Here is a 27526-nt window from a genome sequence, read left to right as displayed (position 1 = left end):
GCAGAGTAACCCTTGCCCTAGGTTGACCGTGAACTTGTAGAGTGCAGTGGTCCGTGGTTGTCGATAGCACGCGAGTATCAAATCCGGAGATCTATTGTAAAGCGACGGAAAAAGTGCTAGTACCACTGGCAGCACGCAGCGACTTGATATGGCAAATTTTTTCCAATCTGCTACTAGTAGTAGCAAGAAGGTGGTGTCGGCGAAGAGGAGACAAATCTCCCCCTCCCCCTGCCAAACTACAGTAGTACCTGGGTCAGATAATTAATTATTGAGACGGCCTGCCGAACTGGGTGACGGGCACAGGCGCCCTCTCTCGCCTATCAATAATCTCCTAGGGATCCTAGTGGTTTACTTTAGTTATTAGGTCAGGCAGTTGGGCAACGCCAGTAGTGGCCAGTATGACCAGTAGTACCTGCGCCCTCCCGCCAGCAACGCCGCATCCCCCTTCTAACTTGCCCTCTACCACTCCTACATCCACTGCAAGTGCACTTTTACCTGCGCAGCCGAAATCTGGACATTTGCTCTGGCGGTCCGCCAACTTGATCAGTCTCAAATCAACCACAACGCGCCCAAACAATTCATTCTGAAGACCTAGGCCATCTCCATTTCTTTGGGTCGGTCAGTCTTCCAATTTTCAGCAATTGATTCGGATGTTTTCCGCCCAAAGCAGCCATCGATGAAATGCACGTCGAGCAGTTGCGCTCGAAGAAGTCGGAAGCACAGTGAGTTCTACTCTTTTTGAGCGACTTGGACACTTCTATCGACTGAGACCATCATGCTGATCAAATTTGGTGAATTACAGAAGTCGTTTGCTGTCGAGAAAGCGCAAACTGTCCGAACTGTTCTCAATCACCGCGTACCCTCTAACCACCGACGACCCGACCTACAAACAGAAGCTTCAAGCTTTCCAGGATGCAAACAGTCTCGAAAGGTGATAATCCCCTGTCGCCACGACTGCCCATCTGTGCATTGAATTGCAGCAATAAACGTCCCTGACTTGACATGGCTGGGCTGACTATTCTTCTTCAGTGGCCGTCTGTTCGACGAATCTACCCTACCGGCTCGATCACATATAACCTTACAACCACGCAAATCCCAGCCCTCACAATCACCTGTTACTTCATTACCACCGCAGCAATCATCGCACCCACCAGTACCTGCATTGGAGACGGACGCGGCGTCCTCCCAACCACCAACCCATGCAATCAAGTCGGTCTCACCAGAATCCAATGCAGTCGTTGAGCAGCGAATCAATGGGGTCGAACAACAGGCTGGTGATCGTATACTAGGGGGAACCAAGGAGAAGCCAGATCAGCCGGGATCTTCTATCAGTGATCTAGAGACGCGAGAGGGCGATCTCAATATCATCTCAAAATCCGAAGGCCCTCGTCGCGCGACTTCACCAGCATCTCCAGCTCCCCCAGCAAAGCATGCCGAAAAGCTCACGACGGTGCGTATAGAACCAGAGGTAGAGGCGCCTACGGCGACAGACTCTGTGGCTCCACTCTCTACTGGTCTCGGAGATGAGGTGAAGCAGGCTACGCCTGCACTCGCATCTGTCTCTGTGCCCGTCGAAACCCAGTCCTCCCCGTCATCTACAAACGGACGCGAGTCGGCAAATACGCCTGCGCCCACGGCCGGCTCTCCAGCAACGAGTCCTGGCGTCGATGCAGCCGTGAGCACACCTATAACGTCTCAGCAGAACAAGCGCGTGCATGATAGCCTGGCCAGCTCAGAACACCCACCAACCGCGGCGACTGCAGCAGGTCAACTCAACAAGCATGCGGTTCAGCCGCCTCCTGACGTTGAGATGACGGGGACCCAAGACGTGGACTCTGTGACGGCCACTTCGGATCTCAAGAAACAGTCGGCGGAGGCCAACCAAACCACAGTCCCTGAAAAGCCAAGCATGCGGATCGAGACGCAAACTGATACGGACTCGTACTTCAAACAGCATCCCAGCGGCGCCATGGTCGAAAGTCCAGCTCCATTAACAGCTGCTGCTACACCGAAAAGGAATGTCTCAACGACGCCCTCTACACAGGAGCCTGCAAAGCGCGCAACCAGGATTTCTTCGGGTGTTTTGCAGAAGAAGTCAGTCTCAGAAATCCTCGGCGAGACCCCAAAAGTGGTTACTCCCCTGGCGGAATCTCCTTCTTCTACGCCTAATCACGAATCATTCGCGACATCCCACAAGCGGGCTGGAGATCAGGATAGGCGTGATAGAGAGCGCAGCAGGTTGTCAACCGTTGTTTTTGCCAAACCGCAGAAAACAGCTACCGATGAAGAGACAGTGGAAGTTGCTCGGATGGACGATCGTGAAGCACAGCGGACAAAACCCGGACACAGAGATTATCTATACACTCTGTTTGAGAACAAGGCGCATTCCATGTCCCGGCAGACGTCGATGTCATATCTCATCCAGAATGCCCACAAGACATTGTCGACCTCAGATCATCTCGTTGAGTATGAACTCTCTGCCCAGTGCCGGATATTGAAACGTCTGTATCAGCTGCAGGAGAAGGGTCGTTGGCCACTGAGACAGTACAAGCGTGCGGACGAACCACCGAGGCCGACATCTCACTGGGATTTTCTGTTAGATCATTTGAAATGGATGCGTACTGACTTTAGGGAGGAGCGCAAGTGGAAGCTCGCTGCTGCTAGCAGCGTTGCAGAGTGGTGTGCAGAATGGGTTGCGGGCTCCCCGGAAGATCGAAAACGCCTGCAAGTTCGGGTTCGGCCTACGAAACATCTACCGAAGCCTACTGAGCCTCAGGATGCGAGCATGGATGATGGACCTGGGCCGGGTCTATCGTCACACCCCACGCCGGAGCTGATGCCTTCGAACGAAGATGATTCGATGAGTGATGACATTGCAGATCCTCGCGATATACAGATATCGAGCGCCCCGGCTGCCATCTTCTCACTTGGTGCTTCAGATTTCAGCTTCGCTGTTGACAAGACACCCGCGCTCGATAAACTTCTGAACGAGCTACCTCTCTACCAACCCGCTGCAATTGAACCGGATCTTTCCAAGTCCAATCTGGCGGAACGACTGGATTCAAGATGGAAGACTGACATTGTACATGTTTCCAAATGGGCTACGGAGAAGTTGCCAGTGAAAGACCATGCACCTCGCACGAAGCGCAGCCGGTACGAGTACGAGCTGGAGCCCGCGTCCAAGCAGAAATCAGCGCCCCTTCCCCCTGAGGAGACAAATGTGGCCTTGTTTATGCCTGAGAACAAGCACATTCGTGACAGAATACACCCTGGACACTCTTTCCGGCCACCGTCAGAACATCCTATGCCCACGCAGGCTTTCTTCGAGACCAGGTCTTCATCACAGTGGACCCCCGCAGAAGATGATGAACTCAGAAAGCTTGTCAAAGACTATTCCTATAACTGGTCCCTCATTTCCAGCTGCCTAACTCCTCGGAGCTCCTACACATCGGGAGCGGACAGGAGGACGCCTTGGGAATGCTTCGAGAGGTGGATCGGACTGGAGGGCCTACCTGCGGACATGTCCAAGACGGCTTATTTCAAGACGTACTCTGGTCGGATTGAAGCCGCAGGGAGGCATGTTGCTGCTCAGATCGAAGAAGCGCAACGCAGGGCAGGCGCTAATGTCCAGATCTCTGCGCGCAAGCGGACCACCCAGCCCATCCGAGTTGAACGTAAAAGAACGCAACGTCATCTTGCCATGCTTGACGCGATGCGGAAATTGGCGAAGAAGAGGGAGACTGCGCTTCAGAAACAGCAACACCAGGCCGATCTTGCTGCAATGCGCAAGGTCAATGACGCGAACGTGCCGAAGCCCGCGTACAAAACTCCTGCAGAGTTCTCTCAACTCAAACAGGAACGTGAGCAGAAGTTGGCGGAACGACAGGAGATCTATAGGCAACAGCTCATTGCCCACCAACGTGCCACAGCACAACAACAACGGGGGCAGAATGCTCAACCGAATGGCATGCCAAACGGCTTGCCTCCCGGTGCACCGGCAATGCGTGGACCTCCCACTGCTGGAGGTATGCCTGCAATGCCTAATGGAAATCTTCAGCTTCCCAACGGACACCCTCGTCATCCTGGCATGATGGCTATGCAGGGTAACGTGCAAATACCACCAGGCATGGTTGGTCCCAAGGGTCTTACGCCGCAAATGCAGGCACAGATGCAGGCACAAATGGCTGCTCGAGGCGCCGCTACTTCTCCACAACAGATGCGCATGCTGCAAGAGGCGAGTCGAGTTCAGCAAGAGCAGTTGATGCGGCAAGCACAGCAAGCCCAGAATGGGGCTCACTCGTCACCCAATAACGCGCATGCTGCGCTTGCTGTCGGCAAAGGAATGAACAATCCTGCATACATGTCGGCCATGGCCAATGCAAATGGGATCGGATCTCCTTCGGGTCCTGTGCATGGAAATTCCGCCTCGCCACGTCCGGCTACTGCCAATGCCGGCCAAGCTCTATCCAGCGGCCACATCCCTGTGCTCACTCAAATAGCCAACAAGATCCGAGAGCATCATCCCAACCTTTCGGAGGAGGATATACAGCGTCTAGCCTCGCAGCAGATCACCTCCTACCAGCAACAAGCGACGGCGGCGGCGGCAGGACAAACTCAAAAGCGACCTCAGCCTCATAACCAGGCCGCGTTAAACGCTGCGATAGGTGCCGTGAATGCCGGCAATCACGCTTCGAATGCGGCGGCGGCTGCGGCCGCTGCGGCTGCACAGTTTGGGCACCCTGGGATGATGACAAACGAGCAAGTTCAACAATACAATCAACGCATGAGAATGCAGCAAGCTCAGCAGCATGCTGTGCGGGGGATGCCAGGTCAGATGCAGCCGGGTGTCATGGGGCCAATCCCTAACGGCATGGCCAATTCACCTGTCATGAACATGGCGAGACCCGTGAGTCAACATGCAAATCAGGGACAACCCAGCCGGAGTGCGACGCCCAGAGAACAGAGGAGCGGTAGTCAAAACAACGTCAACGGCACTGGACCTGGACCTGGACCTGGGCAGCAAAGTAGCCCTCGGCCAGCACAGCAAAGCATGCAAACCCAGGCATGACCGACCTGTGTGTGATTGTATATATCTGAAGACACATCTTTATTCATTGGTGAACTTTCCTCCTTCGCCATTCGTGACCCCTGACACGCATTGTTTATGGTAGTAATCTGATCTTCCTCTCTATTTTGCTTTTGCTTTATTCGTGCATGATGACGGGGTCAGACAGAGAGGATAACAAGTATATTCTGCAACCGACTTTTGAGATATCACAAGCATCACAGGCAGACGACTTGTATCCGCTATCCCATTGAGCCTCAGTGTATTAGTAGGACAGTGCAATATTGGGTTTGCACATGTGAATCGTATATACCTGTATAAGCACTGACGACGTCGAAGTCGCAGTTCTTTTCTATCTTGCATCAGAATGCTTGGAGAGATTCGCCCATGAAAGCACTTTAGAACTACCTTAAGGTATGGCCAAAACTGCTGGGTGCTAGAACTGGCACTGAAATTTGTTCTTTTTATTCGTACAGGACGGTGTCTGCTTGGACTCTGTCAAGTCATGATCTGGCTAGAAGACTTCTCCTTCTCAATCTATGCAAGTAGTCGTAGGGCGATGAAGCCAGTATGCGATAGGGACATGAGTGTCAGGTATTCCTCCCCATTACCTGAAGTTCGAATCGGTTGGAGAGTCGCCATGAGCAAGTTGTTCTCCTTCCTCTCGTCAGCATTTTCATCACTTCCCCATCGCCATCGCACGGGGGTGATGCGAGAATCTGTTCTTGTGTCTTCTGCCACTGCATGCGTTTTCCTCCCGTCTCGCACGCCAACTCCGACCCCTGCAAAAACGCCTTTTCGAGTGCGGCAAACAAGGAGAATTGAAAGCAGAGAGAAAGGCTTCAAGACTACTAATCTCCACCACCGACAGCCTCGACCTCTCTGGGTCCCTGCTGCTCACGCTGCTCACGATGTTCACGGTACTGGCCACCACCGCCTCTCCGACCACCACCACCACCACCACCCTGTCGTCTCTGCCTGTCTCCACCATAATGACCTCTCTGGTTATCTCCACCGTCGCCCCAGCCGTTGACGCCGGCATCGGCATGAGTAGGACCTTCACGCAAGAAACGCTCGCGCTCGGCCTTGACGACGCTCAAGACGCTCTCCAGACTCCGACGCCAGACGAGCAGGCGGCCCTGGATCTCGGTCCACTGCTTCTCGCCGAAGACGCGGTAGGTGGCGCGCTGGACGAGGAACTCCTGCTTTAGCTGGCTCAGCTTGCCCTCGACCAGACCGGCGCGGATCGTGTCGATCACCCACATCTCCACGTCCTCACTGGGGACCTGCAGGGCCGAGGCGATGGTCGAGTACGAGACCGAGCGGGTCTGCGAAGTCGCGGCGATGCTGGCCAGAGTCAACAGTCGGATCTTGGTGCTGAGCACGTCGCCGCTCTCTTCCTGAATGCCCAACGACGACAGCTCGTTCGTCTCCAGGAAGTCGATGTACGACGAATAGTCGTCGGACGAGAAGATCTCGAGCAGGTCGAACAAGTTGCTGTCGGCGCGGCGGATGGCTTGGATCGCGTCGTTGGCCGTCAAGGCCGTGAAGTCGGTCACGGACGGGTTCGTCAGGGCCAGACGCAGCGTGCGCTTCGCTAGCTCTTGCGCCTCGCCGTCCGCGGCGCTCTCGGGTGGGATCGTCTCCAGTGCTTTCATGAGGTAGGCGTACGAGAGATCGTCGTTGCCGCTCACCGCAGCCACGTCGGCCACCGCGGTGTACAGGCTGCGCGCGTCTTCATCGTCGAGTTGCCACGCCGCCAGCCATTCTGGGATGTTGGTTTCCAGTTGTGGTATTAAAGCCTCAAACGCCTGTGACGAGGATGTCGCCTTGATGACCTTCAGGATGGCCAGGAACACGTGGTATCGCGCTTCGCTAGTCGGTGGGAGAACGTTGAACACGGTCGTCAGGCTCTGCAGGGCGAGCGAGGCACCGTAGACCGCCGACGAGGTCACCGGCTGCTCGCTGAGGTATTGGCATATCCGCGCAAAAAACTGTTCGTAGATCGGAGATTGCAGGGAGAGGCTGATCAGGAGGTTATATGCTGGCGTGAATTCTGTTTTTGAGGATAGGTCAGCATTTTTTGTCCATCGAGAAGAATCGACGTTTCTGCTCTTCCTCGTTCCTCACGTTGTTCGTAAAGATTTGGGAGTGTCTGGCGGTATCTCGCTTTGGGGGTGCGTACCTCGTTCGGGCGCCGAGTTGAGGATCGAGGCCTTGGTAACCAGCTTTTTCAACACCTCATCTTTCTGCGGCTGGATCGTGGATGCCTCGACTGCTTCTTCTCCCTGCTCGGCCTCTCGGATGATGTTCAACGGGTCTGCGATTTCTGCTTGCACGCCGGCGCCTTCTTCGGCTTTGGACAAGGCATCCAGGTACTGTGCGAATTCTTCTGCGAGCTCGGAAAACGTCCCTTCGATCAATAACGTATTCGTGGGGCCCGGCATGGCGGCGGTCTGTTTGGATGCAAAGGATTACACACGAGGTGGGATGGGTGTGTTTGAAAACGTTGTGATCTCGCCTTTCACCACAACCTGCGCCTCTCGTCGTCGCTCTGGATCTCGCTCTCGGTGTGGGAAGCGAATTTGGAGGGTTCGAAATCTTGGCGGAGATAAGATTAGATCTTGTTATTAGCAGTACTACTACCACTACTACTAGTACTAACTGAATCAACTAACAACTAAGAGCGTATAATCCTAGGACATCACAACCGGTCATGCACTGCAGAGTGAATCTAAGATTGCGAGGTGAATGGATTTTTTTCCTCTAGTATGTTAGATTTCGACTGACTCGTCTGATGGGCTTGATTGTCGTGGTTCGAAAAATTGCTTCATTTTGTACCTTATAACTCCAACCCAGCAAGTACCCATGACCACGCCTCTGCATATTCTTGTACATGAACAGGATGGATCCTGAAATATTCAACTCATGCTGCACCGGGAATCGGGATAGCGGTGTTATCTCTGGTGGACATCTCGTCCTCGATAAAGACTCCAAGCCCTGCAAACGCCCGCAGCAAACATTCGTCCATATATTCGGCAAAATCATACCCTCCAGCCAGCATGGCATCGGCCGGTTTGCCTCTGACCTTGCTGACATACTTGTCGTCGACTTGGTAGTAGTCTTTGGTCCGAGGCATACCCATGAATGGGTCATAGGGTGCCTTTGCTTTGGCAAGGACAATCTTCTTCAATCCCTTGATCAAGCCGCTAGGGTCCGCAGCATCGGGGGCAACGTCCTTCTTCTTGACAGCTTTCACTCCAGGCTCGCTGGTCGCCTCTGTGGGATCTGTCTTGATGCCGTTCGCCTGTGCGTATTCTTTAAGTTTGCGGTTCGTCGCAGCGACGTCAGTGCGAAAGACGAGATTCATGATCAACTCTTCTCGTAGTTCCAGAAAGTCGTCATAGTCGCGCTTCGTCTCAAACTCATCTTCCCGCCGATCAAGACTAAACACGTCAGACAGGGGAACAATAGAGAAGCAGACTCAGGGGACAGGCAACTTACATTTTGTTGACTCTTTTGCGAATCTCGATTTCGCGTTCGATCTTCAGGTCTTCAAATGTCTGCGTCCGCCATTCTCGTTTCCAGAGACTAACATGACAGCCTCCCACGGGACACTCTGCTTTGCCGCTGGAGAAGTGTCTATCGACACATCCTTCACATATCCGATGGTAACATTTCGTGTTGATCTTGAAGCGAAGTCCAGGATGGGTCCGAGGATCACTTCCACAGACAGGGCATTTATTGGCCCCTAAAGCAGCCGCGAGTCACTATAATGGCAAATGATGGCAGGGAAGGCCGTGAAAGCATACCGGTGGTGTCTTCTTCATCCATGATGGTGACGCTTCATCTGCTTAGTTGCGCGGTGTCACTGTTTCCAAGAGTTGGAGCTCTTCCGCGACTAAGAAGAGATGTCGTGAATGCTAAGAGTTAAATGCATCATCCTTGAAGCACTTATGTCAGTTTGCCTAGCTTTCGCTGTGGATGGATAGTAGAGATCCTCAGGTAATATGCAAAGTGAAGTTCAACAAAGAGGATGAATCCGTGGTGAGGCTGTGGCTGGTGAAGCAGTGAATGACTAAGCATTCCCTGGTGGCGTAAAATGGGGCGTTTTTAACATCCGCAAGATTTGCAGACAATTTTACAGTCAGTTCTTTCAGATTCTTTGAGTTCCAACACAAAGGCATTGCGTTTCCCATTATGGACAACTCGGCTCTTGCTCGAGTGGAAGAACAACGACTTGAGCTTGAAGCCAACATCGCCAAACTACGCAAATCGTTGCGTCACTGGCAGACACTTGAGCTCGATTATGAGGGTCTAAAGGAAGAATTTCTGGGCCTGCCAGATGATTCCTCCGCTGAAGAATGTCTGCAGGCGGCGAAGGATTTCAAGCCAGAGGTAGTCGATGACAAGGAGCTGAAAGAGCTACTTGTGGATGCCAGAGCACGGCCTCGACAACCTGCCCAACTGATAGACCTCTTGTCTAAGCGGGTTGATTATGTCTCGCGGAACATCGAGACAGTCCGAAAACAGCTCTCGGATGCCGAACGGAAGAGAAACGCTCTCCTGCTCGCTGGGGAGCCAGACCATCAGGAGGATGCGGGCCTTCCACTTGCAGAGATCACCGAGGAGCTGGACGAGTCGGGCCAAGTAATATCGGGCAAGGTGCAGACCCCCGGCTCGTCCGCACCTCAGCTGATAGACGTTTTAAAGAAGGCTGGCATTGAAGATCTGGAAGAAAAGGACGGCAAGATTACGAGGGTGGACTCTGCAACAGGAAGCAATGCGGAAACAGGTCCGTCCACCAAATCGGCTCAGCCAGAAGTCCCGACTGTTGCCCAATCCGACGGACAGTCCTCCATTGAGCCTGCCACAAAAGTCAACGACCATGTGGAAGATGTCCCTAGTAGTAATCCTACGGACACGGAGACTGAAGCCAGACTCCGTCGAGAGATGTGGGAATACTCAAGAGGCATGGATGAAGTTGGCGCCATCGTTGCGGAGCTTGATCTGGAAGACAATGCCTCTGATATTTCTTACGACGAGCAAGATGAGGCGTTTGAGCTGGATTCTGACTTTGAAGAAGACGATGTTCTCGACGAGGACGAGTCCGAGGACGAAACCGGAAAGAGTACTCATCGACTCACTATTCCACGCGGCTATCGAAAGAGAATGGAGGAACTGCAGGAGAAACTTGGTCTGAAGAACGTGGGTCCTCAAGCGGCCTCGGAGCTGGTCGAAGAGACACTGAAGCCGGAACAACGTCCGCCAGCGGCCGAAGCTGCGCGACAGGCTGCAATCGCCAGGGCAGAGAATGCCAGGAAGAGCAGTTTGAAGCCTGCGATGCAGCGATCGTCTTTGGGACAAGCGGGAGTGAAGCGTGGAAAGTCGAGCAAAAAGAAGGTTGCCTTCTCTTCCGACCTGGATATTGCTAGCGAACCTGCGATTGATAGAGCCAACACGGCCACTCCGACAACACCTCAGAAGACTTCAGACACGCCTAGAGTTCGACCGATCAACGAATCCATTGTTGAGAGGGAGGTCGTTTCCGTTGATGAGGAAGCTGTTGCACCGGCTCCGACAGCCACTGCCGGAAAACAGTCTCGTTTCAAAGCCGCACGACAGTCACAGCCACAAACGCCCATGTTCGCTCCTCCAATGACTTTGCCAGATGTTTCGTCCGGGCGCGTTCAAGGCCAACCGACTTCCCCGACTCCCCCCTCAAAGATTGTCTCTCCAAGTCTTGTCGAACGTCCGTCCACCACCGACGCTGCAGCCCCTGATCCCGATGATTTCTCTGAAGAGGCCCACCGTCGCGAGATAGCGTTAGAATACCAACGACAGCGTATGAAGCGCATTCATGCCCAGGAAAATGGGTTTCTGGGCAACGGGGAAGAGGACAATTACGGGGAAATGATCACCCCTGGCAGGGGGGGAGATGGCGAAGATGGGAATGAGAAGAAGATTAGCAGGTTCAAAGCCGCCAGGATCAATCGATAGACCAGGTGAAGATTTGGATACTCCACATCTTGACTTTGCAGTCTTATATTCAACCATTCGCTGCCTTGTGTCCCCGGTTGCCCTCTCCAGTCGCGTCCTCACTGATTCCACCCGTGAGTGTATGAGGTGTCCTTCCTTTTCCAATTCTATATTTGACATACAGGAACTCTCAAAACAGTATCCATGCTTCAATCACGAAATGGACATGCAGCCTTCCGGTCCTCTCGGAGGAAAGGAGATCAATCTGCGTTGTTCCATTAGTGGAGTTCCAAGATCGAAGTATAGGAGGTCGCTGGGGCTCTCTGACGCCTGATCCCTCAGTCCGGGCTTTGCGAGTCTGGAATGGGAACTGATGGATCCGGCGATTCGTTTCACCCAGTACATTTGCCAAACTTACTACTATGCTGGACTCCAAGCATGCCTAGGTACCTGATAGTTAGGTGTCCAGACAATGCATGCCCACAGGTAAGAATTTGTACGGCAACGTATACGTGCATATGCTGCAACACTACTGTCGAGCATTTTTGTTCTAATGGTAGACTCCACAATGAAAAATCCATGACTCAATTTCATTTGTAACCAAGTTCAGCTTTTGCTCCATCTTTCTCACTTCTCGCCTCTCTTTTCCCTCTCTCTGCCTCTTTCTATGCTACCTACTACGTACGTAGTATTTGGACATGCTAAACTTGAAAGGCGTTTCCACTATCACGATTGACCCCAGACTGACATTGGCCGGCTGATGATGATGACACTCGACCTAGCCATCAGCTAGCCATTTAGGTATATGTATGTGTCCCCCCCAGACTCTGCCCTTCAGGCTTTAGCCATTCTACAACTTCCCTCCTTTAGGGTCCTCCGCTTACATACATTCCTCAAGCTCAAGTCTCCTAACCTGTCGCCTTCTCACAGTCACAAGTATCAGTGTCAAGGGTTCCGACTCGCTTGATTGAGAAGTGCAACAACAGATGGATATAAAGCAACCTCCAGCTCCAGCCTCGCTGCCACCCCGGGAACTGGATGTCATCACTCCTTTCCACGAGCCGCAAGATGTACCAATTGACGATAGCAACTCGGGTATCTCTGGGCAGGGCGGGTCTATGTCACAGGTCAGAAGGAGGAGCAGGTTTCGAATCACCATGATCCTCATTGCGCTGTATCTGTCTCTCTTTATCGCCGCCCTCGATTCCACCATTGTGTCCACTGCGGTGCCCAAAATTACCGCCGATCTTCATTCAGCAGCAGGCTACATCTGGGTTGGTGGATCCTATCTGATCGCCAATGCTGCTGCAGCTCCGATTTGGGTCAAATTGTCCGACATCTGGGGGCGGAAGCCGATTTTACTCGCGGCGGTCGTTGTCTTCTTCGCCAGCTCCATCGTCTGTGCTGCCGCCGTTGATATGCAGATGCTCATCGTTGGTCGCAGCATACAGGGTGCTGCCGCTGGTGGCCTGATTTGTATGGTCAACGTCGCCATCTCTGATCTGTTCAGTGTGAGAGAAAGAAGCCTGTGGCTGGGCTTGTGTGAAGGCATTTGGGCTCTTAGCGGAGCTGTCGGTCCTCTTCTCGGCGGTGCCTTTGCTCAAGAAGTAACATGGCGGTGGTGTTTCTATTGCAATCTACCGATCGCAGGTACTGCCTTTGTGCTTCTTGTCCCTTTCCTGGACGTTCACAACCCACGCACTTCGGTGATGGATGGTGTTAAGGCCATCGATTGGTTTGGCTCTATTTCCATCCTGGGAGTAACCGTCATGTTACTCCTGGGCCTTGACCTGGGTGGATCGGTCTATCCCTGGGGTTCCGCAAAAGTCGTCTGTTTGATGGTCTTCGGTGCTCTGATGGTTATCATCTTCATTTACAGCGAGAAGAAGCTGGCGAAGTATCCCGTGATACCGCTGTCACTTTTCGGGACAAGGAACCTTGCCACACTAATGACGACATTTTTCCACGGCATGGTAAGCTGAGCTCTCCATATTCAGCCGCAGTTAGACTGACCCGTCGTACAGGTCTTCATTTCCGCAGAATATTATCTGCCCCTTTACTTTCAAAGTGTTAAGGAAGCTTCGCCACTTCGTTCGGGTGTACTTCTGGTACCGTTGATCGTGGCCACCGCCGGAACCGGTGTCATAAACGGCGTCATCATACACCGAACAGGCCAATATAGGCCTTCGATGTGGCTGGGCACAATCCTGATGACTTTGGGAACTGGCCTCTACATCATGCTGGACGTTGACACCTCCATTGGCACCATTGTCGGCCTCGAGATCGTCGAAGGGATCGGCTCGGGGCTTCTCTTCGAGCCACCTCTGATCGCCATCCAGCAGGATGTTGCCCAAGACGAGGTAGGCACAGCCACATCGACGCAAAGCTTCATGAGGAGCCTGGCTCTGTCATTGGGGGTCATTGTTGGTGGCATCGTCTTCCAGCAAAGCATGGACCTTCGCAGATCATCTCTAATTGAAGCTGGCTTGCCACCTTCGCTTGTGGAGCAGTTTTCCGGGAAAAATGCCGGTGCAAATGTCATGCTTGGCCACACGCTACCTCCGGCTCAAAAACTTGCCGTTAAGCAAGCCTTTGCATGGAGCATCCGGAACATGTTCATCATGTTCACCGCCCTAGGTGCTCTGGGGATCTTTGCGAGCCTGTTCATCAGCCACAAGAAGCTCTCGAAAGAGCACGAAGAGACCGTCACCGGCCTGAAAAAGGATGATCCATCGCCATAAGGTACTTCCTCTCACAGAGCTGTAGTCGCTGTCCAAAGACATCAGAGCGCGCAAGTTGCACTCGTGCCAATCCTTCTGTGGTCGATCTATATGATGAATGAGCAACGGCTGTGACGGTTATAGTCGGCATCTGCTTCTGAACAACTGACACATGCACACTTCAAGGTCGATTTCAACTACGCCACAACACTCCTCGACTCAGCCCCATAGCTGAACGGACTCGGTGATGCTTAAGCACCGTCAACAACAGCACTCCCTCTTTGGCTACTGTACATCCTGATATATAGATCGGTGATGCTCAAACACCGTCACCAACAGCACGCTATCAGTCTGGACACTGATACATATCTTTGTGGCAAACTTACTGCCGCAACCCTCCAACGGTGAGCTCCCCACCGTCAAAAAAACAGCACTTGTTGTCATATAGCATCACGTATCCTTCCGGTCACCGCATCAGGCTTGACTGGATATGGTGAGCTTCCCACCGAGAACAACAGCAATCCGTCACCTACACGGTGGTGTGAAAATGAAAATGCTTGAATCGAAACCGGTGAGCTTCCCACCGTCATCAACAGCACTGTGTATGAGTGTTCCACGCGTATGCGTGGCTATTGATGCTTGGACGACTTTGGTATTTTGGTGCACGCTAACCTCCCAGCACATCTCGGTTTTTCTGAGCCTGCTCCTGATGATATATCCTATTTATCCATTGCCTGAACGACAAGCTGACTAAAACTCCCGACTGACGACTGACCCAAGGAGAGTGCTTCCCCTCAAGGAGCGACCACTGAGCATATATTGGTTAGTCCTTGTTTCGAACAGCTCGGAGCGTGCAGTAACCGCTTCGGACCACTGAGAGGGAAGGACAACGATGCTGGAAACGCCTGCAATAGCCCTGTAGACTCCGAACGGTTGTAGCAACGTGAGACGTATGGCCAATACAGATACTGCCGATATAACACCGTCTGTACGCATCTTGGAGTTGTTTCGCAATCTAGTATGACCTATCTTCAACAATTCAGAGCAGATTCAATAGCCTGATCTGATCATTATATACATAAGTACCTCCCATATCATCTGTTGTCTATCTATGTTTGTCGTGGTGCTGTGCCTTTGGCTGGAGATCCTCCGGTCGCGTATCTCAGCAGCCCGGTGTGGAATTTGGCAGGTCCCCAAGGCGATCTTATCAACCTCGTCAGCCCGGGGCCAATATCAGGAAGAGGAGGATCCATTATCCTAGGGTATGGTATCATATATACTATCACAGCATCTAACGGCTCATTCCTCTGACTCACTTTACCTCTCTTATGACATCTGAGACCCTTTCTGCGTTCAAACCGTTCTATGAACAAGAAATCGGGCAACTCACTCGGATCACCAGCTGGAAACTTCCTTTGGTAGCCCTATCTACCAGCAACAGTCTCACTTCACGAACAGCCAGTTGTATACACATACAGACGTACACATGCTGGCTAGCCTGAGACCTGCATTCCTATTCCGACCCAGCATGACAGCAGCAATGCAAACCTCATCGAAGACTGTTGGGAGTCAGAAAAGTAAGTCTCAATTCGAGACCGAATACCTGAGATCAACCCAACCCAACCCAGAACAAGAAGACACAACCATACACATATATATCTCTCTGAGTGCCTATTTTCATCTATCTGATACTGAATTAACACTACTGCTACAGCAAAATGGAACCAACCCGTCGGCCACGCCGTCTCTTTCACAACACCACCGCCTCGCCCATCCAGAGTAACACTCCAAGGCCCGAGTGTCACCATCAAACCCTTACACCCCGACCACGCCAACGACCTCTACACCATCATCGAAGGAGAAGACAAAGCACATCTCTTCACCTATCTCTTCGATGAACCTTATACATCTGCAGAAAGCTTCCAGGCCGCAGTCACTGTTAAATCGCAATCCGAAGATCCCTTGTTCTTTGCCATTTCTATTCCTAACAACAGCAACAGCAACAGCAACAGCAACAGCACCACTTCCACCAACATCCAGACCGCAAACAACCAACCATCCGACCTCCTCGTCGTGGGCTGGTTGTCCCTAATGCGCATCAGCCCTGCCCATCGCGTCGTCGAAATCGGCAACATCCTATTCTCCCCGCTCCTGCAGCGCACCAAGGCCGCCACTGAAGCCATGTATCTGATGGCAAAGTACGTGTTTGAAACCCTGGGCTATCGCCGGTACGAGTGGAAATGCGACAACATGAACGCCCCGTCAAAAAGGGCCGCTTTACGGTTCGGATTCACGTTTGAGGGCGTGTTCAGACAGCATATGATATATAAAGGACGTTCGCGTGACACGGCTTGGTTCTCTATCGTCGATACAGATTGGCCTGTTGTCAAACGGGGGTTTGAGGCGTGGTTGGATGATGCGAATTTCGGGGCGGATGGTCTGCAGAAACAGAGGTTAGAGGTGATTAGGGAGCAGTTGGACAATCAGAGGAGTCCTATTATTCTGGAGGTATGAGGAACGGGTGGATGGATGTTGTAGGTGTGGTAGTATGGGGTATAGGTAGAATCTGGGTGGTCAATGGACATTGATGGCTTGGGAATGGAAAGAGGCCTTGCGATGAAACTAGACGACGTTATTTGGATCGAATTGTTGTCTATAGAGCTGGTTTTCCTTCGAGGATCGTCTCCCATAGAGAAGTTCTTTCTAGAGAGATGTGTTGTATATATTCGGCGGTTGTCGGGATGTCATTGATTTCTAGAGAAATGATCCAATCCTGAGTCCTCGGACCCGACTTTCTAGGGAACTTGCTCTTGGAATTGGACACGCTTAGCAAGTACATGTACTTGCATCTTGGCTTCTCATCTTATTTACTAGAGTTGATCAAGGGCAATAAAACTCGAGCCCTCAGTGGTCAAGAAGAACACTCATATATACCTAGCTGCGTATATTGAATCCAGTCAAAGGCTTGAGCTCTCTGTCCTTTCAGAGAGGAAGCTTCCGGTCAAGTAGAAGCACGTTTGCTGTCACCAAATTCCGTTCATGGACAGGGTAAGAGGTAGGTTAATTCAAGCAACAATAGAGACCCAATGAAGTAGACGGCAGTGAGTGTTGACTTTCTTTGCTCAAGAGGGTTTGGGCAATTGTTGATCAGCTCAACGGCCTGCTCTTCCGTCCATCTCTGTGAAGACAAATATATCTCAGGTACAGTGCTACTCACTGGACGTATGCCAGACAGTGGTACATCGTTGATGTTAGGTTGTTGTTCCGCGGTCAATGGCAGATCAGCATCGTCCTTTTCTTTGAGATGGTCTACCACTTCTTCAGGGACGTGTCCTAACCCAGAACCATCACAATATACTCGACGTACCATGCTCTAAGCCTTGCATCCAGCCTAGACCAATATTAGCTTGTCTCTTGTACTGGCTAGGAGTATCCGGTCCATGAATGGCTCCTCCCAGGGGAAGGGCAGAGGGCAGAAAACAATTGTCTGACTTCGAGTGGAAAATTGTGTATTGGACCGACCTGTGCTTATCGATCTGATCCACGTTGTGACTCTGGTATATGATAAGCCAGGTTCACATTACCTGTAAATGATGTCTGCGGATGAGGCGGTAATCAATCATCTCCTGATATCTCAACTGCGTTATTTATCGGCGGCTGAAAAGCAGTGCATCATATCATGCACCCCCCAGAAGGTGCTTCTCTTTCTAAGGCTCAAGCATCCCAATGACAGGTTCTCCTGGGGAACAGTCCACGCGAACGCACCATGCATCAATAGTGGCATCAAAACCTTGGTCTGACTCAAGACAGGGATGACGACTGTCTATGAGTGTTCAGAAAATCGTCCTGATTTTAGGAGAATTAGGATAGAGAGCAGTAATTCAAATTGAAGTCTACAGGAGATGGAAGAATGTACTCTACATATATCAGGTACTAAATACTACTATCGCGTCACTTGCCGCGCTGGGAACATAGAGAACACTAAAGTCTGTGTGATAACTGATAACAATATGCCGAGCCAGTCCCCAAGGATCCTGGACAGCCGGATTGTGGACAGTTTGCTTGGAATACCCTGCTTCACGAGAACACCTATGAGAAGGACTGGGTCTATCTCATGCACAGATGCACAAGACAGACTGTTATTATCGCTCGACAATATGGAGATTCATTCAGAGCTATAGAAGCATATTGTGAACGCTCTTGAGATGGATGAATAAACAGTGCGGGGCGGCCAGGGAAAGGCATCCAAGTCAAGCATATTGTCTTTAGCTACCTCACCGGGCATTGTTTGCTATTGTAGTCGATCGCCGCCTCGCCTAGCTTGACACAAATAGCAAGGCTCCTCTTCCATGTAAATAAAACAAAGAGCTGTGCGGGAGTATTGCCAGATATCCCAGGTAGCTACCGCTGAATAGGAAGCTCAACACTCTGGTGCTGCGCATGCCTCATCTGGCCCTTACATGAACCACTGTCTACAATAGACCGGGTGACATGACACAATAGAACAACGAACGCACACACGAACGCACCACAGAAGCCAGAAGCCCATGATTGAAGCGGTGGCGCTGCGTTCATTCTTCCATCTTGCGATCTTTTTCATGGGGGTCCAAAACCGGAGACACTAAGCCGCTTTGGGAAGGAAGGCGCACAACTGGAACTGGACCTGGCAAAGCGAGAGACAGGGACGGAGGGAGAGAGCCACCTCGCCTCGTTCTCTTCATCCACTGCCAGTCTATTGTTCATCATTGTCTGCTCCCCTGGTCACAGTCTGACACACGGCTCTATCATCGGCGTCGACCAGAATCTGCAAGCTACATCATCTCTTGACCCGACCAGGCTGTGGTGGACCATCCTTCTTCCCGGCCCGTCGCTCTCTGCGGCTGTGGCTTTGTTGATTCCAAACCGGCCATGTTCTCTGGTCGACTCCCACACCCACGGCGGCCAGGAAGCCCTCCTAGGACTTCACGAACCAACACTGACGGCAAGCGCCTCAAGGTTTCGTCTTCAACTGCAAGCTCGACAACCCCCAGTCCGACTTTGTCCACCAACGACAGTCACCCTTCTACGGATCTGACCACTTCCATCAGCGATCCTGATGATTCTCTAGTAGCTTCAGCTCCACCAACCGTACCATCCGCCACCATGGACTCCAAGTCTACATCTCACAAGTCCTCCTCTCCCGTAGACTCAGGAAGTCGACGATCATCTGGCCGCGTAAGAAAACCGACTGCCAAAGCTCAGGCGCTTGACGGCGGCAAACCCTACTCTCCGCCACTGTCAGATACGATCGTGGTCAGCTCACCATCGCCTCCCAAAAATCGTTCTCGTCGCAAGGATTCTTCAACCACGCCAGCTCCTACCATCGAAAGCTCCCAGGAAGCTTCAGTGGGACCTCACATCCCAGAGACCCCAGCAACCATTCAAGTCAATAACATCACTCCACCGCCCAAAACCGAGGAGGTCAACGATGAGGCTGAAACTCGAGCTACTGAATCCCCACCGCGCAGAGTATCTCAACGTGAGAGAAAACCTACTGCCAAAGCATTGTTGACCTCTCCGACTGCCCAGAAACGTCCACTGGGTGCTATCGATGCCCAGGATGCTCCTGTCCGCAAGTCTGCTAGGATTTCCTACGGCGGCGCCAGAGTCCCTTCCAAGCTCCGCTACTCGGTCTCGTCTACACATGACGAGCCGGATGAAGCTGACCAAGCCGTGACTGCGCAGACTCCACCTGACAAGAAATCCAAAGTGGTCGTGTTGAAGACGACGCCTACGAAAGAAGATGATGCGAGAGATGCAGAGATTCCAGAGACGCCAATCAATAACTCGAAAGTGGTTGTACTCAAGTCTAAGAGGTTCTCCGAGATTGTCGACCCAGCGAGCCAACACGACGAAGTGGGTGCTAAGAAGCCGCCCAGAAAGAAAGCGAAGCGCCAGCCTAAGGCAGATCAGACTATTACCGTACCAACTATCGTCGCACCTGAGGAGCCCAAAGCTCCAGCTCCAGCTACAGCTCCAGCTCGAGCTCAATCTTACGCACAAGCACCATGCAACCTCTCTTGCCTTCCTCCATGGTCCAGAATCGTGGCCTTTGCCGAGATTGTCAAGCAAATGCCCGATACAGATGACGCAGATGAAGAATTCGTCCCTGGTGGTCCACAAGACTGGCGTGCTTACGCAAACCAATTCTGTCAATGCATGCCCATCCCGCCGCTGCCCACCCATGAAACAAGCCCTACCGAACTCGCATGGGCGCTTCAGCCAAACACGGTTTTCCAAGGCACCGAGATCGATCCGATTGATTTGACCGAACCGGCCGCCGTCGCCGAGTCTGAACTGCTGTCACAGCCCGTCAATACTATTCTTCGCGCCACGGACGCCGAGAGACTGTCGCAGCTTTTTGCAAGTCCGAACAACATGGATGCAGTTCAGAGAACAAGACGATATACCACTCCGGCAGCAGGAAGTCTACTGAACTCGAACGTCACGGGTAATCTACACCATGCAAATGAATTGGCGACTCCGCTCACCAACGGATCCATGCAGCGTCGGGTGTCTTTCGTGGAGAATGGAAATGTCACGTTCGTGCAGCCAGCGCCGTCCTCTGAACCGACCCGAAAGAGAACCTACGAACATCGCCTTCGTGACGACCACATGGTATTGTCCCAGATCCGCAAACGAGCATCCGCAGTGGGAATCCAATGGAGTTTCAACATGACATTCGACGACATCCAGGCCTTGTTGGCGGAAGTCGAGGACCGTCAAGAAGGAGATGAATGGTATTATCATCAAGAGGGTGTTGGACCGGATCATGGCATGCCGGGCCATAGCTATCAGATCTCAGACGAGAATGGTGCTTCTCCTCGAGGGTTCGGTGTGCTGTATCCCACTCGACGAGCCTCATCGATCGTTTCGCAACCACAATACACTCAGCCATTCCAGCAACCACGTGAGAACTCACCATATCAGCCACTGTACGCTCAGCGTCAACAGTCGCTACCACCTCAGAAACAGAATCAATCCGAGAACACCGGTCGAAAACGACAACAAAAGGACACATGGATCAATTATTCCCCAGTGAACAGAACGCCGCCGGAGCTGCTCTCGCAGAGACTAGCGAGTCCAACCACTACCTCCTCCGTGACTTTCGTCGACGACTATGATCCGGTTACATCTACGTCCAACTCGACCTTGGAGGCACGACGGCTATCTTCTCCAAGTCGCTTGAAGAGTTCCCGCTTTCGAGTCGATCCCCGCGGTTTGCTGGGCGAGTCGCCGGGACCGGGAACGATCATCAATATCGACAAGAGAAAGACCAGCGGTCGTCGTGATAGTGGTGCCAGTGCCGGTACGGGGAGCGGAAGTGGTCGACCAGTGAGAAGATCGCGTAGCCGCAAGGACTGACGGATCTGAATGTGGTTGAAAGAGAGCGAGGAAGCAGTGGACCGAAGAAGCAGTGGACCAAGGAAGCGAAAGGGGGAAGGTGTGTGAGAGAGGGTCGAGACTGCGGGAGAGCGGAGGAGTGTCCTATTTTGAACATGGGTTGATGAGCAAGCAGACGAGCAATCAACAGCCGTGGGTTCCGAACGCATGATGAAAGGCAAAGCAGAGGTGAAAGAAGGGCTTGGTATGTGGTCAACGCCAGAGAACTGAGAGCGAAAGGGAAGTCGGGGCCAGAACGACATCAGCACCAACATCCACAGCAACAGCGACAGAGCGAGTTCTTTTTTTCTCCTGGGGGTCATGATGGTTTTTTCAGCAAGCCTGCCAGTTTGTGTTACGAGTTCAATGACCCTTTTTAGTCTGGCTCTGTATTGGTCTGCTCTTCCGTCTAGACTTTGGCAAAGAACGACCAACAGGGCCCGAAAAGCGGTTTCTCTCTTTTAGTTATCATTCCTTCAAGGGCATTCAATCATTTTGTTGGCTCCAATGGATTCCTGAGCAATAAGCCGGGATACCGCATATGTATATGGTGAATGATGACTGGTGTACACGATACCCCTGCCTAACTCTGTATTCTCTCAAAGACGCAGTACAGGCCGGACCAGTACCTACTGTGACATCTTTCGCCCCAAGAAGTGGAGTAGCAGGACCAGTCTACCACCATTCTTCAACACTTACTGGTCTGCCGACGTCAACTCCCTCTGTATAAATCTGCATTGTCTGCCTCTACCGTACGGACACCGTATGCTAGATCTTAGCGGGGGATAAATGAACGGAGACTTGTCGTGACATGAACATGACATGAGACAAGGTAAGTTCCTCTACTACTCGTTTGACAGGCCAGCAGTTAATTAGTTGGTTGATTGATCTTCTTTTCCGCCCCACAAGCCAAAAACAGCGAGAGCGAAATTGGTTTGGCGGCTCGATCTCGATCTCGACACTTCACTCGTAACAACTCGACAACCCCTGAAACGTTTTCACTGTTTAATCCTTTTCCTATTCCTCTCTCCACACGCGTCAAATCAATAACATTTGTCTATCTTGACGCGCTTCTTGGAGAAATACGTTCCCTCGTCCAGGGTCTACAAGGGTCTACATAATAGAAATCAAGAACGCCGGTTGTATTCGGAAGCCAGGGAGCTCGGGGTGTATTCTTTGTCGCAATAATGTCCGCAGAAATCATGCCAAAGAAAAGAGGTCGACCGCCGAAAAAGGCCGCGATCGCAGCGACCCCAACAGCAGAGGATGTCGTCGTGATTGAACCGGCGGTGCCGAAGAAACGAACGAGGACGATGGCTGGCTCGGCTGATAAGAAAATACCGTCGTCGGGGTCTTCAACTTCAACTTCAGCTTCAGCTCCAGAACTTGCAGATGCGGGCTCAAGCTCGGGTTCAACCACAGCGTCAGGCTTGGGTTCTGGTACGGCTTCTCGGACGGCTTCTCGGACGGCTTCGAAAGGGGCAGCAGCAGTGAAGGGGGTCAAGGATAGTAATGGTGTGGATGCAGCTGAAGCTGACGGAGTATTGGAGGTGAAAGCCTCGTCAGCAACGAAGAGAAGAACCGCAAAAAGTTCTTCTTCTTCGTTGACTTCGGTGGCTGATGGCACGTCTGCTGCACCGCCTACGTCTACATCTACATCTACATCTACATCTACATCTACATCTACATCTACATCCTCATCTGTTCCCGCAGAGACAGCCGAGCAATCTACGAGGACCCCCAAGGACAAGTCTGATCTGTCGCATGAAAAACAGTCAGTCCCGACCCCGACCTCGACCCCGACCTCGAGATCTAGAACACGCAAACCCTCTGCCGCTGCCGCTCCCGCTCCCGTCACTGTGAATGTTCCCGAAGATTCTGGTCTTGCATCGGTGGGTAAGAAGACGAAATCGACTCCTTCAACTTCTACGACGACAGCAGCGACAATTCAACAGGTCTCAGCGCCAGGACTTCTCCAGAACAATGACTCTCAGCCGAAGCAGGATCCAATGCTCGGAAAGTCTGTGTCTGCCAGTGCATCTGTATCCAAGATCTTGCAGCAGGCAAAAGCCTTTTCGAAAACTTCCAATCACTTGCACGATAGTGTTTCCCAGCTCGTGAAGGATCGGGAGGAAGCTGTGCATGCTTCTCGGCCACAGCAAACCATCTCGACGGTCCAAGGGGTGGCCATGAAACAATCAACCACAGGGACAGGTGTGACCGCAATCACCTCATCAGAGGCCATCCCTGACGCCACGATGGACACCAAGTCCTCCGCACCAGACAGTACCACTACAGCTACGACATCACAATCAAAACCGCACGACGCAGAGCCCACCACTACCGAACCAGCCACCAATATATCCTCGCCCCGTTCCGCGTTTGAAGCAATTCCAACCTCTTCAGCTTCAGCTAAGCCTGACCAAGTACCACCACCAGCACCGACATCTCCTACCACAACTTCTTCGCCCGCCAACGGAGCGTTCATCTCTTGGGCACCAATCCAGCCACCATCCAACTCTGCGATGGCAACACAGTCCATCTCTAGCTCCGGGACGTCTCGGTCTCCCCCGATCGCCATCGTATTTCCGAAATACGTCCTTCCCCCATCCACAGTCGCCGCCCTGGCTGCTCGCAACGTCCATTCCCAGCGCCCATCCGGGTTATCGCTGTTCTCGTCGTCGTCGTCGTCGTCGTCGTCATCGTCGTCGCAAGTGCCAAGCTTACCTCCCTCCTCATCGAGGAGGACTCAGCCACAACACCCCGACCAACAATCCCTCAGACCTGGACACGGTGGTGGAAGTGGAGGTGGACCACAGCGACCACGACCGACGCAGTTGCCGATGGAGGAGCTTAAGAAGGATCCCGAGTTCCGGGCCCTCTCGCGGCGCTGGACGGGGTTGGTTGTCGCTTTGCCGTTTGCTATTGTGACTAGTTATTTGTTGTGGCAGAGATGTAAGTTTCTGGGTTTTCCTTCTTTTTGTTTTGGGTTGTTGTTCACGCTTTGTTCTGGTTCTTCGTTCTTTTTGTTTTGGGTTGTTCTTCCCGCCTTGTTCTCCATACCACGTCTTCCTAAGTGCGTCTTGGTTTCGCGACTTGTGACGCATTCGGCGCATTTTCCCGTCTTGCTTCTTTTCTATGCCCACCATCACCATTACTTCGGCTATTTCATTTTATTTTCGGGGGCAGATCTTCGCCAACGAGAGCTATTGAAGCTGCTGATCCAGTTGTGGTGATCAATTGAAATTGCACAGGGGGGCCCTTTCCACAATGATCAATCTCTTCATGTCTTCATTGGACTATTGCTGACATCTGTTTCTCTCTCTCCCTCGACTGTAGACGAAGAACATCAAGCCCATCTCAGAGCTAGACATGCGAAGAAGATCCTGGCTGCCAAGGCACCGGAACCGGCTGTTTTGGGGACATCAATACCTGCGTCTGCGTCTGCGTCGATATCGACGCCATCTTCTCTTTCTTCTGGATCATCATCGTCGTCGTCACCAAGGGTGTAGAAACAGAGCAATTCTGGCCCTCCATCCTCAACATTGAGTCAGTCTCTTGTTGACGATCATGATGATCGATTCGATTCGGAGGTCCTGACATGTCGCGTCTGGTCGATTTGGAGGCTCCGCTCACAACCTGTCTATCTGCTACAACCTCAACACTTCAACCTCAGTCGACTTGGTTATGTGCAATGAAAATCCTCGGCGCCTTATTCGCATCTCTGGCAGCAGCAGCCCACACATCTTGTCATACTCGGGAGCATGCAGTTGAATGCCTCCCCTACCACGCAGGCCACGAATGTCGCGGGAATCATGACATTCTGTGAAAAAGAGGCCCTCATTCCAATCCAGTTCAGTCCCAACTTGACACCTCAACTCTCCTCCCGGCATTGAAGATCCCTCTCATGATATGATATGGAGCCTTTTCGACACCCTGACGATTTTGTAGTGCTTGTGGTCTCTCACTACGGGTACTTAATTGACGCGTTTCCCTACCTCGCCAGCTTACCCTCTAAGCGCCTTACAGTACAGATCTGCAACCACTGGCCAGTTCTGTACGATATCCGATATCCGATATCCGATTTTTCCTGAATATCACCAAGTGATTCATACCAAGTGACGATCTGCCGATGATTGATGGACCGTGATGACGATGACCGTAACGGCGCAGTGGCCGTTAGAACATGGCGATGCAGTACAAAGGCGAAACGACATGACGAGAGGAGAGGAGGATTGAGAAACGGAGACGTGGTGGTGTGATGGATAGAGGGGGTATGTTATGTAATGCATGTTGTACATGAATGTATCTACACCTATGGCTGTCTATATCTAGTCCAGTCCCGTACCACGAGGAGGATCACGTCAAAATCGGTGATGAATGAGCATGCATGGGAGTCAGCGCCATCCTCTCTAGGTACATATCAGGCAGGAAGCCAATATCTCCTTTCATTTCCGGAAATGCTTCGCTTCCTTCGGATCGGATGTCAGTCGGAGTCGTTGTACGGTGTGGACTGTTTCTGAGCTGGGAGCACTCCAAGAGGAGGTATTCAGTCATTCATGTTTGCATTCATGTTTGCATTCATGTTTACATTTTCGCTATGCTCTTGGTCTGAGAGACTAGACACCTGAAACTCTATCATTGGCAGGGCTCCACCATTCCTTTGAGGCTCGTGATCATTTATCTGATTCATCTGTTGACCGTCTGATCTTCGTCCATTTGACCGGGAGCGAAAGTGACTTGACGCCACGACTTCCTGACTCTCTTAACATCTTGAGCTTGTGGGTAGACTCGGTGTCCATCCCCTTTTCATGTTCCCGTGTCGTCTTCAATCAGGGACGGTGCAGCAACGGGACGGTGAGCAGACCTATCCCTCCAGCACCATGACAGAGTCACTCGAATGTTGGAAGCTCTCTGGCAATACTCCTTCGTAGTGGTAGCCTCATAGCTTGCTTTCGAACGCGCACGTGCCCTCCCAAGCATCTCCAGCCTCGAGTTTCGTCCACGAGCTGACCGAGCCAGGCTCAATACACAGATACCGCTTCCAGCCATCCTTGGGTTCAAAGTCGCCCATGGCCTTGATCTTGTCCTCCCACCCGTTCCACACCGTCACATCAGGCAGCCCGTCGCGCGTCACCACGAAACTGTCGGCCCCATCCTCCGTCACGACCAGAGGGACGAGTGTGTTGTCTTTCGAGGCTGGCGGCGTATACACCCGGTCCGTCTCGGACGAGAAGGTCAACTCGGGCGAGGATTCAGTGAAGGTCTGTGCGGAACGGACTTTGTCGACGTATGGCGACGACTGGAGGCCCTTGACTGCGGTTTTGCTAATGTCCTGTTCCCAACATGTCAGTCAGTCCAATGAGAAGCGGCTTGAGGGAAGGAAGGTAGGGGTTTCCGTTGTGGGGGGTTCTCTTTACCTTGACAGCCAAATACGCGTGGAATAGACATTGGAAGTCGAACGGCTGGTCACCCTTGTTCTGCACATTCATCTGACACTCCAAGCGGCCCTTCTCCAACGTGACACTGTAGACCAGTCCAAACTCATAGGGCCACTTGTTGCGCACGGCCTCGTCTAGCATCGAACTGCTCAGACCAAAGTCCAATTTGACGCTGTCGTCGGCTTTCCGACCTAAACTCTCGCTGCTGCTCTTGCCCAGAAACTCCCAGTAGCTGTTCCTGGCGAACCCGTGCTGTGGCAGTTGGCCCGTGGCATGGGATTTCGGCGGTGGTCCAAACACCGGGAACACCAGTGGGATGCCGCCGCGGATAGGTTTCGAGCCGTCCAGAACCGCCGCCTGGGATAGAAATAGATGTTCCGAGCCGTTCGAGGTCTTCCACGACGTCACCGTCGCTCCGTACAGATATACCGTCACCGAGTCGCCGCTGGGGAGTCGCGCCGTCAGCACGTTGTCGCTGAGGTCGACGGTCGGTTGTGCCATTTGGGGAGACACGGGTATTGTGGCTGGTTTGTGCTTGCGTTCCATGGTGGGAGGTGCGAGGTGGGAGATGGGAAACCGAAACCGAAACGAAGGTGGTGGACAGGAAGTGGAAGCGGTGGAGGCTGCGAGGCTGCTGCTCGTTACGTCTCGGTCTCGGTCGGAGGAAGCGGGGAGAGGATTCGTAGGACTGAAATGGAAAAGAGGCTTATGTCACGGTCGATGTCAATATCACAGATATACCAGTAGTGCAGGATTCACGGAAAGGGTAGCCGGCGCTGTTGAGGTGATTGAACGATCTTGTTAATGTCGTCCCAAGGGGGGAAATGCATGAATGCAGCGGGATTGTTTCTATTGGCCGAACATCATCTCTATTCTCTACATCATCGTTCTCCTCGCCG

At 52.3% G+C, this 27526-nt stretch overlaps 9 protein-coding genes across 9 annotated transcripts; 6 read left to right on the top strand and 3 right to left on the bottom strand.

The window, feature by feature from the left end:
* Window positions 1–681: 681 nt before the first annotated feature.
* Window positions 682–5068, top strand: A1O1_01341 (uncharacterized protein; the record flags this gene model as incomplete). The annotated part of the gene is made up of 3 exons (XM_007722254.1): window positions 682–722; window positions 803–931; window positions 1030–5068. 3 exons carry the CDS (start codon window positions 682–684, stop codon window positions 5066–5068), a joined length of 4209 nt encoding a protein of 1402 aa, XP_007720444.1.
* Window positions 5069–5916: 848 nt separating this feature from the next.
* On the bottom strand, window positions 5917–7512 carry A1O1_01340 (uncharacterized protein; the record flags this gene model as incomplete). Its single annotated transcript, XM_007722253.1, has 2 exons — window positions 5917–7121; window positions 7251–7512. The coding sequence occupies 2 exons, from the start codon at window positions 7510–7512 to the stop codon at window positions 5917–5919; spliced, it is 1467 nt and encodes a 488-aa protein (XP_007720443.1).
* Window positions 7513–7991: 479 nt separating this feature from the next.
* A1O1_01339 (uncharacterized protein) lies at window positions 7992–8899 on the bottom strand (the record flags this gene model as incomplete). Its single annotated transcript, XM_007722252.1, has 3 exons — window positions 7992–8511; window positions 8570–8816; window positions 8878–8899. 3 exons carry the CDS (start codon window positions 8897–8899, stop codon window positions 7992–7994), a joined length of 789 nt encoding a protein of 262 aa, XP_007720442.1.
* A 366-nt stretch (window positions 8900–9265) lies between these two features.
* A1O1_01338 (uncharacterized protein) lies at window positions 9266–11065 on the top strand (the record flags this gene model as incomplete). Its single annotated transcript, XM_007722251.1, has 1 exon — window positions 9266–11065. One exon carries the CDS (start codon window positions 9266–9268, stop codon window positions 11063–11065), a length of 1800 nt encoding a protein of 599 aa, XP_007720441.1.
* A 965-nt stretch (window positions 11066–12030) lies between these two features.
* On the top strand, window positions 12031–13785 carry A1O1_01337 (uncharacterized protein; the record flags this gene model as incomplete). The annotated part of the gene is made up of 2 exons (XM_007722250.1): window positions 12031–13017; window positions 13069–13785. The coding sequence occupies 2 exons, from the start codon at window positions 12031–12033 to the stop codon at window positions 13783–13785; spliced, it is 1704 nt and encodes a 567-aa protein (XP_007720440.1).
* Window positions 13786–15292: 1507 nt separating this feature from the next.
* A1O1_01336 (uncharacterized protein) lies at window positions 15293–16278 on the top strand (the record flags this gene model as incomplete). The annotated part of the gene is made up of 2 exons (XM_007722249.1): window positions 15293–15341; window positions 15479–16278. The coding sequence occupies 2 exons, from the start codon at window positions 15293–15295 to the stop codon at window positions 16276–16278; spliced, it is 849 nt and encodes a 282-aa protein (XP_007720439.1).
* Window positions 16279–18906: 2628 nt separating this feature from the next.
* Window positions 18907–21168, top strand: A1O1_01335 (uncharacterized protein; the record flags this gene model as incomplete). Its single annotated transcript, XM_007722248.1, has 1 exon — window positions 18907–21168. The coding sequence occupies one exon, from the start codon at window positions 18907–18909 to the stop codon at window positions 21166–21168; it is 2262 nt and encodes a 753-aa protein (XP_007720438.1).
* A 1205-nt stretch (window positions 21169–22373) lies between these two features.
* Window positions 22374–24698, top strand: A1O1_01334 (uncharacterized protein; the record flags this gene model as incomplete). Its single annotated transcript, XM_007722247.1, has 2 exons — window positions 22374–24141; window positions 24526–24698. The coding sequence occupies 2 exons, from the start codon at window positions 22374–22376 to the stop codon at window positions 24696–24698; spliced, it is 1941 nt and encodes a 646-aa protein (XP_007720437.1).
* Window positions 24699–26128: 1430 nt separating this feature from the next.
* A1O1_01333 (uncharacterized protein) lies at window positions 26129–27173 on the bottom strand (the record flags this gene model as incomplete). The annotated part of the gene is made up of 2 exons (XM_007722246.1): window positions 26129–26521; window positions 26607–27173. The coding sequence occupies 2 exons, from the start codon at window positions 27171–27173 to the stop codon at window positions 26129–26131; spliced, it is 960 nt and encodes a 319-aa protein (XP_007720436.1).
* Window positions 27174–27526: the final 353 nt, after the last annotated feature.

Source organism: Capronia coronata (assembly GCF_000585585.1).
Source record: "Capronia coronata CBS 617.96 chromosome Unknown acBCG-supercont1.1, whole genome shotgun sequence".
NCBI classification, from domain to species: domain Eukaryota; kingdom Fungi; phylum Ascomycota; class Eurotiomycetes; order Chaetothyriales; family Herpotrichiellaceae; genus Capronia; species Capronia coronata.
The sequence above is the reverse complement of the archived record's forward strand: the minus strand, read 5'-3'. Positions and strand labels throughout refer to the sequence as shown.